The following is a 17,450-nucleotide window of genomic DNA, read 5'->3' as shown; positions in this document are numbered from 1 at the left end:
TTAGCATACATATAAAATGCCTCCAAGCAAAATAAATAGGAAGAAGAGCTAGTGACAGTTTCTTCATCAGTGAAATGAAAATAATATGTAGCTTACTGAGCAGTTATAAGGATCAAACTAGATCACTTATATGAAGCACCTACGATAGTCCTTGGCACATGATATGGGCTCAAAAAGTATTTATTATTAAGATGACTTTTTTAATTCCTTCATACTCAAGTTAGTCATATAACTAGTGAACTAGACAGAATTCAGATAAAAGACTCATTTGTTTTTGTTGTTTGTCAATTATTAAGTGTATGTCCCCTTCAAGTAACAGTATGGAGTATAAAAATATTAGAAGAATTAGTTTCTACCTTCCTCAGTCACTGATTATATAACATCACACTTGACTTGAACCAAAGCTAAGCAGAATTTGAAATATGTTAAATATACATTAGAAGGAAATAACTACAAAAATAAAAACATTTTTTAGAAAGAAGAAAATAGTTACTAAATATATCAACCATGAAATTCTCACCTTGTCTTCTGGACAAGAAATTGCTTCAGATCCTGAAGGATGTTTCCTGTTTTTCGTCCAACTTCTAAATACAAGTTTGGTCGATCAAAACCAGTACAGGTAATGTGAGGATCCGTCAGTTTTAAGCAACGTACAATGTCTTCTCGGATTGAAGAACTTGCAGTAGCAGTCAGTGCAACAATTGGAACCTGAAATAAGTAAAAGTGATTTTTAACCAAGGGAAGAGCTCAATAATTCCCAACATCTACTGCCTCTTAGAAAGAGACTGGAAGACAATTACAGGAGGAACAGAGGAACAGGGTTAAAAAATGCAACTTTAAAATTATTCTCTTTCAAAGAAGAGAAGAACCACTTCTTTCATACTTGTTTCTCAGCCTTCTGAGAAATCATTCAAATAAAACACTAAATTCATAAGATTTCTAAATGCAATCTACCTTATTAAATTAAGTCCACTGATTATCTACCTCTCCATTTATTATTTTTACATTTATATTAGTGCTGGTAGAAATGAGGGGTATGTTATGTCTTATTTTTCATTAATCTATCATTCACAAGTTATAAACCCTTCATTCACTGAAAATCTACCTATACAAAGCCCAAGTCTTTTTTGTCTCCTATATTAAATATATTGGTCGATGGCTTTTCAGATCTATTGTAAAAGAAAAGCTCTCAGTGATCTGGATAACCTCTCACCAGTTTTAGTGGGTTAACCGTGGCATAATATGTAAAAGAAAAAAGGAGAGAATGAAACATCTATTATTAACTGATTCCTTGAGCAATCGAGTCATGTTCTATTTTCAATCTAGCGAGGACTTCTTGACTGCCTTAGCAGCCAAAGCAGGAGGCACAGCAGGTACCAGGAAAAACATGAGTGTGTGATCGTTCAGAAATTCTAAAGTGGGGTAACAACACACCTCCCATGAAACTAGATTTAATATTTCTGTCACTATTATCATAGGGAGTTCTAATCAACTATGCTATTATTCATAATCAGAAAAATTGTTCCTATATCATTAGTTGCTCGATTTCCAAGATTACAACTTTCTTAATACTCTTTTTAGCTTATTACAAATGCAGTAAATAATATCCTCATAACATAGCTCTTCAGATACATCTACCTCACAAATCAGTTTAAGCAATTATCGTACATACATGAAACTTTAAGTGCAATTTGTAAAAAAGCAATTACAGAATTTGAAAAACAAGATACAATTTATTAAAAACTATTCTTACAATCAATATAGCTTTGCTGAATTAAAAATTATCTCAAAGCTCATGTAAAAAAATCAATTAAGTTTGGGAGTAATTTTTAAATGGGAAAAAATTATATCAAAATCAATGTGACCAGGTAATTGGCATTTTTGTATTCTCTATCCTTAAATTCTGTGAAATTATTTTAAAAATACCCCAAATTAACTTAATTGATTTTTGGCTTACAATCAGACTGTTCTCTGAATTTAGAGAGTGTCTGCCTAACAACATATATGAATATGCCAATTTATAAAGAAGTTAGTTTCTCTAATCGAGGCTTAATATATATGTATATAGCTGCTTTATGTCTTTATAGCAAATAAAAATATCTATAGCAAATATATGGCTGAGAATAAGGGAAGTTTAAACACTGAAGTTCTTAGGACATGCATATCCTCACCCTCACAACAACAAAGAGTTCCATCAATTTAAGTACGTTACTCAAACAATTTACAAATGCACTAAAAAATGCTTGTTGTTTAACTGCATATACACATAAAGAAAGAAGTTTTCAGGATAGAGACTATAAGAAAAGAGGGCCTGGTTTGTTTCCTAAGCAATATAATGTATGAGTGGACGAGCAATGCTTTTGTGAAAAGAAGGAAATAAGCACGAACCATAACACATTTTGAACTAGAAGAAAAATCTGGCAAAAAGCAGCACAGTGGTGTAAAAATCTCGTTTAGAATCAATTGTCTGAGTTCAAAGCCTGCCTTTGCCACTAACTAGATGTGAGATTTTGAGCTGTTTATTTTTTTTACACACATATATTTTTTGGCCACGCCGCACGGCTTGCAGGATTTTAGTTCCCTGACCAGGGATCGAACCCGTGCCCCCTTCGGTGGAAGCGCACAGTGGACTGCCAGGGAAGTCCCTTGAGCTGTTTATTTCACTCTCTGAACTTTGGTATCCTCATCTATAAGATGGTTGTAATAACAGCAACAATCTCATAAATTCACTGTGAAGACCAAATGGGATAAAAGGTCTAGTGTGCTGAACACAAAGGTCTAGTGTCTAGTAAGCACTCAAGAAGTGTCAGCTATCACTGATATTACTGCAACAACTGAAAAGAATTCTACAAAAGAACTGCAGAGACATGGCCACTACTCCCAGACTTGCCACTGACTTTGGAAAGGGCTAACTTCTCTTGGCCTCAGTTTTTTCATCAAAATATGAGATGGAGAGGGCTACAGGATGTTAACCTCTCTTCTACCTTAAAAATTCTCACTTTGCCACTAGAAACTCCTTATTCTAGTGACCTACTAACAGGAAAAATCAATATAAATTCCCTCCTTTGCCAACATTCTAGAAAGTCACAGTTAAGAATGTTGCTTCCAGAACTTAGAAAAATAGAATAAGTAATGGAATGTATTAAACTTAATGGAACAATATTTACTTTCACTTCAGAAATGAACAGAATATTCTCCCTTAGAATCTTTGGTGCTTAAAAGTTATAAACTACAGGGCTTCCCTGGTGGCGCAGTGGTTGAGAGTCCGTCTCCCGATGCGGGGGATGTGGGTTCGTGCCCCGGTCCAGGAGGCTCCCACGTGCCGCGGAGCGGCTGGGCCCATGAGCCATGGCCGCTGGGCCTGCGCGTCCAGAGCCTGTGCTCCGCAGCGGGAGAGGCCACAGCGGTGAGAGGCCCGCATACCGCAAAAAAAAAAAGTTATAAACTACAGTGAAGTGTAAAAATAACACACAGGCTGGTTAGGAGAAAGGTGTCCATACAGCCTGATTTGCTGGGATACTCTCAGTTTATCCTGTCATCACAGCATAGTTATTAATAGCTTGCACCTTTTAATTTTCAAAAGCAAACTGGTGTGGGTGATAAATTACCCTGCCACTCAGTTATATCAAGTTCTTAACTCATGAAACTTGTTCTTTCAGTTGGCAAATCTTGGTTTCTTTGGTAATAAGTACCAAGTTTTGTTAAAACAAGCAACAAAATGTAAATTAATCTTGTGACTATAAATTTAGGAATGCCTTAGACATACACTTCAATGGTGTCACATCTACGAATTCCAAGAACTATATCTGCTTCTAAATTTGGGTGGTATAGTTAATCTATGTACTCTATGATATCATGCTTCATTCATTCATTCATTCATTCACTAACTCCAGATAGTTCCTGAGTGTCTACTATGTGCTGATCTTTGTGAAAGGGCTGGGGAGAAAGTAATGGGAAGATCCAACATGTCTCACATTTCTCACAGTTCCTCTTATTTGAATTTCAGAATTTTAAGGCTGATGTAAAGCTTTCTACCTGGCTGCTCTTTCTTGAGACTCATTTTGTCAGATTCTCTCCAAATGGGAATCTTTATGCACAATGAGTTAATGATTTTTTGCTATTTTTGAACTTACTGAAATAATATGGTGTGAAGCACTGTGGGTTTATGCCAGTTGTCCCAGGGTGATTGTGATTAGAAGAAAAAAAGCACTGAGAACAGTGAGGAAAATGAGAGTCCTACAACCACCAGGTGGCATTTCTCATCACTTAGCTAATAAAGAGAATTCATGAAAACACTAGGGGAAAAAGGTTTTCTCAGCCGTTGCTTGACGAACAACCTGTGCTACAGTGAATCATCCCAAGAAATGAAAAGAATCGAATGGAGTCCACAGCCTGACATAATAAAAGACTTAATTCAACACTGAAAAGTGTTTCAGAACTGCATAAAACATGTAAAACTCCTCTAACACAAACCTTCTAGAATCAAACGCCCAGGAAAGGTTTCAAGAAAGCAATCTTCCTAGTTTCTAAAAGCTTACTTTAAACCGTTCTAAATTAATAGAAAGCAGTCCTCAAGGAACCTGAGCCTAGTGACTGTCACCATACAAATATCTTCTTTCTCTATACAGGTACTATTAACACTATTAATCTTTCTATATTATTCATACTGTTCCATACACCATTTATTGTTTGGTACTATTGCTTCTACTTTTATAGGTAAATCTGAATCTAAACTCCTTTACTGGACTATGTGCTACTTTAGGGCAGAAACTATTTTAAACTTCTTTCGAGTCATTTGCTTTAGAAACCAGCATAGTGTCCTACTGTGGAGCACTGCCCAGCCCTACCACTCACTGCCTGTGTGGGAAAGTTACTTCTCACATTCTCAGCTTTCTCATCGAAATTCATTTATTCATTTACCCCATTACTTACGGAACACTCACTATGTGCCAGGTACTGTTGTAGCTTTTATAAACCAAATCAGCAAAAACCCTGCCCACAAAGAATATTCTAGTGGGGACCCACAGGCAATAGACAAAGTGTATTCTTAATACGTTAAGTTAAACAGTGTTAAGTGCTATTTTAAAAACAGGAAAGGAATATGAGGAAAGCTGAGAGCTGGGGGAGAGAGGTTAATTTGAAATTTTGAATATGGTGGCCCAGGAGGCCTAAAAAAAAAAGCTAATATTTCAGCAGACTTGAGAAAAGTGAGGGATACACCATGTGAACTAACCAGGGAAAAATTATTCAGGGAGAGCGAAGAGTGGGAACAAAGCCCTAAAGTAGGAGCACGTTTGGCACATTTGAAGAATATCAATGAAAACAAATAGTACGGCTAGAAGCCAGTGAATGAGGAGACAAGTAGCAGAGGATGAGGTCAAAGAGAAAATAAAGGCCAGATCATTTAAGATATGTAGTGTCTGTCTTTACTTAGAGTGAAATGGTCTACAACCGGAGGGTTCTGAGCAGAAGACATGATCTGTCTGACTTAACATTTTCGAAATATCACTCTGGATGCTGTATTGAAATAGACTAAGGAGGGTAAGAGTGAAAACAGACCAACCAGGAGACTGCTGTAATAGCCAGGTGAAAGGAGACGGTGGCTTGTACCAGGGTGGTAGCAGACATCAAGCAGATTCTGTACATATTCTGAAGACCTCATGAGATTTCTTTACTGTTTAAATGTGGGGTAGACTGTAAGAGAAAAAGAAGAGTGGAAGAAAATTCCAAAAATCTTGGCCTGAGCACCAGAAGGATGCAGCTGCTACTAAATGAGATGGGGGAGATTGAGGGAAGAGCTGTTCTGGGGTGGAGAGAATATCAGGAAGTTAAGAATAGGTTACGTTTCAGATGCCTGTCAGGCATCGGAAGTAGAGAGACGTTGAATAGGCAGCTAACGTTTATGTAAGTGTGTGTGTGTGTGTGTGTGTGTGTGTGTGTGTGTGTGTGTATACATATATTAATCCATAAAACGATTAAAATAAAAAATAGTAATAATAACAGCAAATGCTAAAAAGGAGGGAGAGAAACTGAACCACTCATACATTGCTGGTATCAATTCAGGGTGAGGATATAAATTTGGGAGTTGTCAGCATATAGATTTTAGTTAAAACCATATGTTGGTTGAAATGACCAAGGAAGTAAGTACAGAGAGGAAAGAGAACAGGTCCAAAGACTAAGGTTTTAGGCATGCCAATGTTAAAAGGGCAGGGAGATGAAAAGAAATAAGCAGAGGAAACTGAGAAAGAAGAGATAATAAGAAAGGAAGAGAACCAGGGAATGTGCTATCCTACTGGTATGAGAAGAACTGTTTCAAGAGGAAGGTAATGAAACTAGTGGGCAGTGGGGAGGGGCGACACAGGGATAGGGGAGTGGGAGGTACAAACTACTGGGTGTAAGACAGGCTCAAGGATGTATTGTACAACACAGGGAATAGAGCCAATATTTTGTAATAACTGTAAATAGAATGTAACCTTTAAAAATTATATTAAAAAATTTTTTAAAAAGAAGAAAGTAATGAAGATATTTATGTTGCTTTGATCGTTATGAGGGTTAACCAAGATAAAAACACTGACCCGGCTTCCCTGGTGGCACAGTGGTTAAGAGTCGCCTGCCGATGCAGGGGACACAGGTTCGTGCCCCGATCCAGGAAGGTCCCACATACCATGGAGCGGCTAGGCCCGTGAGCCATGGCGGCTGAGCCTGCGCGTCCGGAGCCTGTGCTCCGCAACGGGAGAGGCCACAACAGTGAGAGGCCCGCGTACCGCAAAAAAAAAAAAAAAAAAAAAAACTGACCCAAGGCCAGTCCCATAGTTGGAGCTCAATTCACATTACTTTGATTCTCTTCCAATATATCCTTGCTAAGTGTTACATTCAAGTTTTTTGTTCTTTTGTTTTGTTTTATTGTAATGTCTGCTCCAGTCAAATCTTTATGAGAAGAGCTAAGAAAAAAGAAACTATTTAAGATAGCTCTCAATAAGCACGCTTAATAAGAAATGAGGTTGAACTAGATAATCTATCAAAAGAATAACAAATAATTTCTAATACTTTTTTTTTTTTGGTTTACTCACATAAGCCAGTTCCAATAGGTGACAAACCATACAATTCAATTTATTTAACATTGTTCAAATAACAAAATTATACAAATGGAGACCAGATTAGTGGTCACCAGGGGTTAGGGTTAGGGGTGATGGGAATGGTGGGTATGCCTGTAAAAGGACAGCTCCAGGGAGCCTATGGTAATGGAATAGTTCTGTATCTTTATTGCAATGGAAGTTATATAAACATACATATAAGATAAAACTGTATAGGACAATATACATACATATGCATACACACTTATAAAACTAGTGAACTAAGAATAAACTGTAGCAATGTCATATACCTACTTGATACTATACTACAGTTATTCAAGATATTACCACTGGGGAAACAGTACATAGAACATCCCTGTACATTTTTTTTTTACAATTGCCTGTGAATCCATAATTTTTTTTTTTTTTTTTTTGCGGCACGCGGGCCTCTCACTGCTGCGGCCTCTCCCGCTGCGGAGCACAGGCTCCAGACGCACAGGCTCAGCGGCATTGGCTCACGGACCCAGCCGCTCCGCGGCACGTGGGATCCTCCCGGACCGGGGCACGAACCCGTGTCCCCTGCATCGGCAGGCGGACTCTCAACCACTGCGCCACCAGGGAAGCCCCATAATTTTTTTTTTATTAATTAATTTATTTTACTTATTTATTTTTTGGGGGGTACGCGGGCCTCTCACTGTTGTGGCCTCTCCCGTTGCGGAGCACAGGCTCCAGACGCACAGGCTCAGCGGCCATGGCTCATGCGCCCAGCTGCTCCGCGGCATGTGGGATCTTCCCGGACCAGGGCACAAACCTGTGTCCCCTGCATCGGCAGGCGGACCCTCAAGCACTGCGCCACCAGGGAAGCCCTGTGAATCCATAATTTTTAAAAATAAAAAATAAAATGGTTGCCAATATTTTAAGTTTTTAAGCTCTTCGTATAAAATATGCCATTCATATATAACACTCATGTAAAACTTTCCTGTTCTTTATAATTAGGAAAGAAAGTGTGAGAACCGGAAAAAGTTTGCCAAGTCCTGCTCTATAGCATTCCTCAATAAATTACATGCCAAGCTTAGAAGGAAGTCAAGGTTAGAATTTTTTAAAAAAATCTTTCCCCCACTTACATCATCCATTTGCCCTTTCATAGAGGAATCTTCAGCTTTTTGGCCATTCCCCAATCCTGGACTCTCCCTTGGTAAGAAAGTCATTTCAAGACATTGCACTTGGCAAAGCTTACCGATGGGAGTACTGCCTTTATGGAGCCCAAAGTTCTGAATGAACTTCTAAAATCATGTCCCCACTCAGAAATACAGTGAGCCTCATCCACAGCAATAAGTGTGATACCTATAAAAAAAGAAAAATATGTAAATGGAGAAAATAAAGTTCAAAAAAAGTAATAAACGCATCTAAATTGTTAGCACCATCTTCATTAGAATATATAAATATTACAGAAAGTAGTATAAATAATTCAAATCAAAGTATTTGGTTCATATAAAAATATAAGCATAAATAACATCAGATAACACCAAAAATCATTATTGAAAATAGGCAAAGGGAGATATATGGATAAAAGGCATATGGATAAAAGAGAGAAATATATTTTTTTCAAACAACATATTTATTGAATTTTAACTTTCATCATTATTCCTCAGAGAAATTAGTTACTTACTATTACTTTGTCCTCAAAGCTATCACTCATTTGCAATGATAATGCCCTAAAAAAAAGAGCTGTTCTCTTTCTCTTTGGTAATACTTTCAATTTTATCTCATGGATTAGCTATCAAAAGAGATAGAGAGGCTTCCCTGGTGGCTCAGTAGTTAAGAATCCTCCTGACAATACAGAGGACACGGGTTCGAGCCCTGGTCTGGGAAGATCCCATATTCCGTGGAGCAACTAAGCCTGTACACCACAACTACTGAGCCTGCACTCTAGAGCCTGTGAGCCACAACTACAACTACTGAGCCCGTGTGCCACAACTACTGAAGCCCGCGCACCTAGAGCCCGTGCTCCGCAACAAGAAGCCACTGCAACGAGAAGCCCGCGAACCGCAACAAAGAGAAGCCCCCGCTCACCACAACTAGAGAAAGCCCGTGCGCAGCAACGAAGACCCAACGCAGCCAAAAATAAAATAAATAAGTAAATGCAGTAAAAACAACCAAAAAAAGAAAGATAGAAAGACTCAGCATATTTCATACTAAGATTAAATGCATCACTGTCCGTGACTGATCACATATTACACTGCAGAGTTCCTCTGTAATGCCAGTTCTGGAAGACGGATGACATCCATGTTTTCCAATATAAAATGGTAAGGGAAGAACTAAATCTCATTATGTACAAAGTAGGTAAGAAGGAATGTACTTTGTTCTCTTCCCCTAGCAACGCCTCTACTCTGCCCTCACACCACACACCCACACTGAAACAGAATTAACAGTGTGTAGTAATGCATTTCAGAAAAGGGCTTTATTTTATAATCATTCACTAAAACGTCTTCAGATATGTCAAAGCAGTGACAGTAGTGCTTTTGCCCTCGATCACCAAATTAATACTTAAGACAAAAATAATATTTCCCTTCAATGGGGATGATCACTACTTGATGCTTATCTGAGAATTTATAATGTTTTGCCACTAGTGAGATGATTAAAAACATGTGCTCTAGAGTCAGACTACCTAGATGCATAACCTGGCTTACTATTTATATTACCTTAAGCATGTTACTTAAGCTTTCAAGTGTCAGTTTCCCACAAGTATAAGGTAGGTAATAAAAGTACCTAACATTTTTTAGTTATTCTGAAGATTAAATTAGATCGTTCATGTAAAATGCTAAGATAGGGGCTGGCATAAAAGACAGCTCAATAAAAAAAATAAGCTATTATTATTATAGTTATTAAATTCCCACTATGTTCCAAACACTCTTCTAGGTATAAAATGATTAGTAAAATGCAATCCATGATTTTAAGGAGCTCATAATTCTGAAAGAGGAGGCAGACAGACAAGCAAAAAATTACAATTCATTGAGATTACCAAGTACAATGAGTTGGAGAAGAAAAAGAAAGAAAGAAAGAAAAAAAAGAAACCTACTAAATATGAACAAATACAGGTTGATCACATCAAATTTCTATTTCCTGAGTGGCTGGGACAAATTCAGTGTTACCACTATACTTATTTGGGTTTAGAAACGACATGACCCAGATTTTAAATTAAATAAATTAATACTAAGATGACAGCTCCTCCTTTATTTTAAAACCTTCCTTATAATTATAGGTTTGACTAATTAGCTTATTTTAATAAGAATTTTTATTTATTTATCTATTTTTATTATTTTATGTATTTATTTATTTTTGGCTGCATTGGGTCTTCGTTGCTGCATGTGGGCTTTCTCTAGCTGCAGCGAGCGGGGGCTACTCTTAGTTGTGGTACGCGGGCTTCTCATTGCGGTGGCTTCTCCTGTTGTGGAGCACGGGCTCTAGGCACGCGGGCTTCAGTAGTTGTGGCACATGCACGCAGAGTTGTGGCTCGCGGGCTCTAGAGTGCAGGCTCAGTAGTTGTGGCACACGGGCTTAGTTGCTCTGTGGCATGTGGGATTTTCCCGGACCAGGGCTCGAACTTGTGTGCCTTGCATTGGCAGGCGGATTCTTAACCACTGCGCAACTAGGGAAGTCCAACTAACTAGCTTTTAATTGAGTTAAACTTTGCCCTTCACAAGCAGCTGAGGCAAGCTTCTGCCAACTTCCACATTAAACGTGCAAGTCCAAGTGTCTGCCCAGGTCCAGGACATATTTCATTTTGGCACACCTGTCATTCAAGCCTACTTCCAAAGTTACAAGACAATTACAGGTGTGTTTGCTTTTAAGGTGTCTCCATGTAAAATTCTGTTTGCTGCTTCTGTTGTACACCCATATTACTTAAATAATAACACATCATAAAAATCATAAATCTGAATAGCTAAATGTCAAACTACTGTACAAATAAAATTCTGAGTATATTCCCTGCTGCAAGCGTTTTACAAATTCCTGCAAATAAAAGTTAAATAAAAGTATTTCAGAAAGAATTTATTCTATTTTGTTCAACATTGACAGTCAACCAAAAAGAGCATTTTCATCCATTTTATGCAGAGTACGCAGCTCTAATAACTGCAGTGTTCATAATTTAATCCTTTAGAAAAAAATTAAAATAGAGAAATAGAACTACCTGTCAAAAGGATCTAAGTAAATACTGGATTAACTCCACCACAGAAACAAAACAAATACTAAAATGGAGCAAAACATATTCAGATCACTATGGACATAGACCCTAACTTTTGCAGTAAAACCATGGAATTTATATATCTAGGGTTGTTGGGTTTAATCTAAAGTGAAATATTCATAAGAACTTCATACAACCTAATAGGACACACATCAAATTCGTTTTCCACTTAAGGCAAAAATATAACATGGCAACAGGGGAGTTTAACAGCTGATGGATGCAATTTTTGATAATATATTTAATCAAATGCTAATTTCTGCCCTCATTCTTTTGCTGATATTTAACACATATTAAAAGGTATTTGTTTTCACTATATTGTTAGAACAACTGTTAAATGCTTTCCTAGAGTTATATGCAAGTAATCATTAAATGAGACACTGCAATGTTAAAAAACTACCTGTTAGGAATTATTTTAATAGATAATTATAAAATGAGATCATATTACATTAGAAAGCTAAGATTGTTTGGTTCAGCTGAATGTTTGAAATATGTGCAATTACAATAGAAGCCGTGACTGCAACTCTTGGATAGCTGAGCCTAACCATCAAGAAGCAAAAAACCGAGCTTCCCTGGTGGCGCAGTGGTTGAGAGTCCGCCTGCTGATGCAGGGGATGCGGGTTCGTGCCCCAGTCCGGGAAGATCCCACATGCCGCGGAGCAGCTAGGCCCATGAGCCATGGCCACTGAGCCTGCACGTCCGGAGACTGTGCTCCGCAACGGGAGAAGCCACAACAGTGAGAGGCATGGGTAATGCAAAAAAAAAAAAAAAAAAAAAAAGCGAAAAACTGACAGAAATGTTTTAATCACAAAAGAAAAAAAAAAATGATACCAGCCTTTAACTAATTCTATATTTACATTTTCTAGGACACAGGCTCTGACTATCTAATTTTTTAAATTAATCATACTCACTGATAGCAAATAATCAAAGGTACTGTGGTTTCCAACCTGACTACACATCAGAATAACCTGCGGAAAAAACTACAGATGCCACAGCCTCGAGCCAGGTGCATTAAATCACAATTTTCAAGATCTGAGGATCTGACATTTTTCTAAAGTTTGAAAGGTGATTCTCATGAACAACAAGGGTAGAGAACCACTACATTGACTTAATTTAGATTCAGAATATGAAAAAGGGAAAATGATAATTTCACAGAATCTAAGATTCAATATTTATTCAACAATACATTTAAATGCCTACTATGTGCCAGGCACTGCACTCGGGAAATATAAAGAAATAACAATGGCATTTTTCTCTGAAAAGCTTACAGTCTAGCAGAAGAAAACAGATATATAGACAGGTAATTACAATGCAGGAGCCTAACTTCTATGGCAGAGCGAATTACAGGATACTTTGGGATAGGACAGGAGAGACACCACGTTGAAGAGGCAGAAATTTCCTGGAGGAGATAAGGTTTGAAATAAACTTTAAGAGAAGTAACATCCGGTATCCATTCATAAGCTTAACTTTAAAGAATATCTCAATTTAATAAATACTTATAAAGATTCTATCATACCACTTACCAATATTAGCCTGCAGTTGCTGGAGTAGGTCCAAGTTACTTGAACAGAATTCTGGAGTTATGTACACAATCCGGTATTTGCCCCTGTAAAAACAAACAAAGAAACAGGAAAGGAAATATAAAAACAATCACCCAATGAATACAACTGAAAACCATAACACCTGATAATTTTTTAAATAGTATATTACGCCACTTATTAAAAACAAAATGAATGTTATATGTGTGTAGAGATGCACATATTCTGGTTCTTTGATTTCACTTCAATGCATCAAAACAAACGTGGGCAATACCAGCCAGGAAGTACTCAGCATAAGGTGCCATTAGAAGCCAGATTCTGATTTCCAGCAGTCTAGCCCCAAAACTACAGTGACTTGAGTTAAATGATCAAGCCTAGAGTAAACCTTTTTTATGTGTTAGCAATCCACCCATTATCCTACCCTTGACCCCCATCTCCATGATTAAATCCATAGCAGTCATGTTTCTCCTGTGTACTCTGCTGTCCTGCCTACATCTTCTCGGGCCAGGGACAGACAGCATATGAAAGTCAAGTCAGTTAGGCTCTGTCCTAGAATTTGGGGGTCTAACCAAGAAACAACCACTCAGTCTCCAAGTGTCAAGACCTGTAACATGTTAAAAGAAACAAAAAGAAGCTGCAGAGCAATCTATTTTGTAACTAGAAAAGCAGAGAATGCTCACCTCCTCAGAGAGAAGAATGAGGAATACACACAGAGGCTATGGATAAAAAGAAAGCCCTACTGTATTTTTAATACCCATTCCAGTCTCTTCCTGAGGGCTGGCTAATTTCTTTTCAGAGGGATCCACAAGACATTCCTGTATCCTTAATATAAAATTCAGTATTTGCTTAAACTAGTGTGACTGATTTCCATTCTGGGCAGATAGAATCCTAATTAAGACAATGTCTGCAATAAACGTTAGGGCTAGGGCAAAATATGTATAGAGTCTCTTTTCCATTCTACCAAATGAAGACACAGACCAAATTAAATAAAATGAAACAATGTTCTATATGAAAAGTCTATGAAATATTTAATCTACTGTGTGCTACGCATGGTGCTTTCACTAGGAATTGGAACAAAACAATTAAGAACAGAACAGATATGCTTTTCATCTCATGAAATTAACTCAGTCTAGTTAACACAGGAAATCGTACAAATAATTAGTTCTGATGCCAGACTATTCAGGTTTGAATCTCAGTTCTACCTCTTACAAGCTAAGTGATCTTAGACAAGTACTTAAGTTCGCTGTGCCTCAGTTTCTTCAGTGTAAAACAGTGATAAGAATTATAAAGACAGCTAATTCTTAGATATCTAGATTCAAGGTAAACCCAATCAAATCCCAGCTGGCATTTTAGTTGAAAAGGTGATATTAAAATACTTATGGAAATAAAAAGAACCCAGAATAGACCAAAAACAAAAAAAAAAATTTGAAAGAACAAACGTGGAAGACTTGTACTACCTATTTCAAGGCTTATTACAAAGCTATAGTACTCAAGACACCAATCCAGGCAAACAGGTTGATAGAACAGAAAATAAAGAGTGTAGCAATAAACCCACATATATTTAGTCAATTTATTTTTCACAAAGGTGCAAAAGAAATACAGTGCAGAAAGGAAAGTCTTTTCAACAAATGGAGCTGGAAGAAATGGATATGCCTATGCAAAAAAAAGAACTGTAATCAATACCTGGTACAATATACAAAATGTACGCAAAATGGGTCATAGATCTAAATGTAAAACATAAAACTGGGCTTCCCTGGTGGCGCAGTGGTTGAGAGTCCGCCTGCCGATGCAGGGGACACAGGTTCGTGCCCCGGTCCGGGAGGATCCCACATGCCGCGGAGTGGCTGGGCCTGTGAGCCATGGCCGCTGAGCCTGCGCGTCCGGAGCCTGTGCTCCACAACAGGAGAGGCCACAGCAGTGTGAGGCCCGCGTATCGAAAAAAATAAAAATAAAAAAAATAAAACTATAACATTTTTAGAAGGAAATAAAAAAGAAAATATTTGTGATCATGAGTGAGGCACCAAAAAGCAAAAGCAAAATCCATAAAACAACAAATTGACAAACTGGACGTTATAAAAATGAAAAAGTGATGCTCTTTAAAGGAACTGTTAAGAGAATGAAAAGAGAAATCATAAACTAAGAGATGTTTGACAACCATATACCAAATGAAGGATTTATATTCAGAATATATAAATGACTATCAAAATTCATAAGAAAAAAACAAAAATAAGGGATAGGCAAAAGATGTAAATAAACACTTCCTCAAAGAAATAAGTATATGAAAAGATGCTCAACATCATTAGTCATTAAGGAAATGCAAATTAAAAACACACTGACATCCTATTAGAATGGCTAAAATTAAAGACTGGCCATACCAAATGATGGCAGAGATGAGGAGGAATTGGAACTCTACGACACTGCTGGTGGGAACGTGAAACGTTTTGAGAGTGGTACAACCACTCTCAAAAACATCTGGCAGTTTCTCAAAAAGTTAACACAGAATTATCATATGACTCAGAAATCCTACCCCAGGCATGTACACAAAACTGAAAACATACGTTCCCATAAAAACTTACACACAAATATTCATAGTACCATTATTCATAACAGCCAAAAAGTGGAAACAACCTAAATGTCCAGCACTGATGAATGAATATATAAAATATGAAATGTCCATACAATGGAATATTATTCATCCACAAAAAGAAATGAAGTACTGATAACGTTACACAAAGTGAAAGAAGCCAGACACAGTAAGGCCACATCCTGTATGAGCCCATTTATATGAAATGTCCAAAGTAGGCAAATCATCGAGACAGAAAGATTAGTGACGGGAAGGAAGTGAAGGAGGGGACAATAGGGAGTGACTCCTTCATGACATGGAGGTTTTGGGGGTGGGTTCTGAAAATGTTCTGGAATTAGATAGTGGTGATGGTTGTACAACACTGTGAATGTATTAAAAGCCACTGAACTGTACACTTTGAAAATAATTAATATACCTCAATTAGAATAAAAAGGTTAAACATATATCCACTACATGACCCAGACATTCCACTCCTTGGTTTATACCAATGACATGAGAATATATGTCTGTACAAAAATTTGTATACACTGGGACTTCCCTGGTGGCACAGCGGTTAAAAATCCATCTGACAATGCAGGGGGCACGGGTTTGAGCCCTGGTCCGAGAAGATCCCACATGCCGCGGAGCAACTAAGTCCATGCGCCACAACTACTGAGCCTGAGCTCTAGAGCCTGCGAGCCACAACTACTGAGCGCACGTGCCACAACTACTGAAGCCCATGCACCTAGAGCCTGTGCTTCTCAACAAGAGAAGCCGCCACAATGAGAAGCCCGCGCACCAAAACGAAGAGTAGCCCCCGTTCACCACAACTAGAGAAAGCCCGTGTACAGCAACAAAGACCCAACGCAGCCAAAAATAAAATTAAAAATAAAAAGAAAGAAATAAAATAAGGTCTTCCCTGGTGGTGCAGTGGTTGAGAGTCCGCCTGCCGACGCAGGGGACGCAGGTTCATGCCCCAGTCCGGGAAGATCCCACATGCCGTGGAGCGGCTGGGCCCGTGAGCCATGGCCGCTGAGCCTGCTCGTCCGGAGCCTGTGCTCCAAAACGGGAGAGGCCAGAGCAGTGAGAGGCCCACGTACCGCAAAAAAAAAAAACCAAAAAACAAAAAAAAAGAAATAAAATAAAATGATATATAGGAATGTTCATAGCAGATTTATTAGTAATTTTCCAAAACTAGAAGCGGCTTAAGTGTCCATCAATAAGGAAATGAAAACACAACTGTGGTAATTTCATATAATAAAATACCACTGATTTTTTTTTTTTAACTACTGATACATGCAAGAACATGGGGAACTGTCAAAACATGATGCTGAAGGAAAGAAATCTTAAAAGAGTTCCTTCCCATTGTATGACTTCATTTATATGAAGTTCTATAACAGACGAAACAAAAGCATGATAGAAAAACTTAAAACACTGGTTCACTTTAGGATGGTGAATAGAAGGACAGACTGGGATGGAACATGAAGGAACTCTCTGGAGTAACAGCAATATTCTACATCTGGCTAGAAGTTTAGGTTACATATTTGTATGCATTTATTAAAACTCAGTAAATGTATGTGTATGTGAATGTGTATTAATATATATGCATATACATGTTAATACATATATACACACACTTCTGTGTGCCTGAGACATTATTCTTGTTAGGAATTATGTCATGACAGGATTGGTGGGGCAAGAGACCTAGAAACCAGTCCCCACTCAGCCATTAACTCATTAGGTGACTTTGGGCAAATTCTTTTCTCTGGGCCTCAGTTTCCTCATATGTGAAATGAGACAATACTAGATACTCTCCAAGTTCTCTTCCAAAACAAAATTTTACAATTCTATCATAATAATGCTAGCCTTCCAGTCCAAGAACTGAACATAACAGATTTCTTTGAGTTTGAAAGATTTTAAAATTAACAGTTCCATAAATATACTATAAAAAGGAAGTATATTTTAAAATTATGGATATTTTGCCCATGCATTAAATAAAAATTTTTTGTGTACAAAATTTTCCCACATACCACAGA

General features: G+C 37.7%; 1 protein-coding gene across 1 annotated transcript in view; it reads right to left on the bottom strand.

The window, feature by feature from the left end:
- Positions 1 to 17,450, bottom strand: part of WRN (WRN RecQ like helicase) — a 129,937-nt gene that overhangs the window by 58,450 nt on the left and 54,037 nt on the right. The window contains 3 exon segments of the mRNA XM_032618551.1: positions 521 to 708; positions 8,311 to 8,417; positions 12,837 to 12,919. Of these exon segments, the coding sequence (XP_032474442.1) occupies positions 521 to 708; positions 8,311 to 8,417; positions 12,837 to 12,919 (378 nt within the window).

The sequence above is a fragment of the Phocoena sinus genome, chromosome 21, assembly GCF_008692025.1.
Source record: "Phocoena sinus isolate mPhoSin1 chromosome 21, mPhoSin1.pri, whole genome shotgun sequence".
Classification (NCBI taxonomy): domain Eukaryota; kingdom Metazoa; phylum Chordata; class Mammalia; order Artiodactyla; family Phocoenidae; genus Phocoena; species Phocoena sinus.
This window is presented reverse-complemented; position numbering and strand designations above follow the sequence as displayed.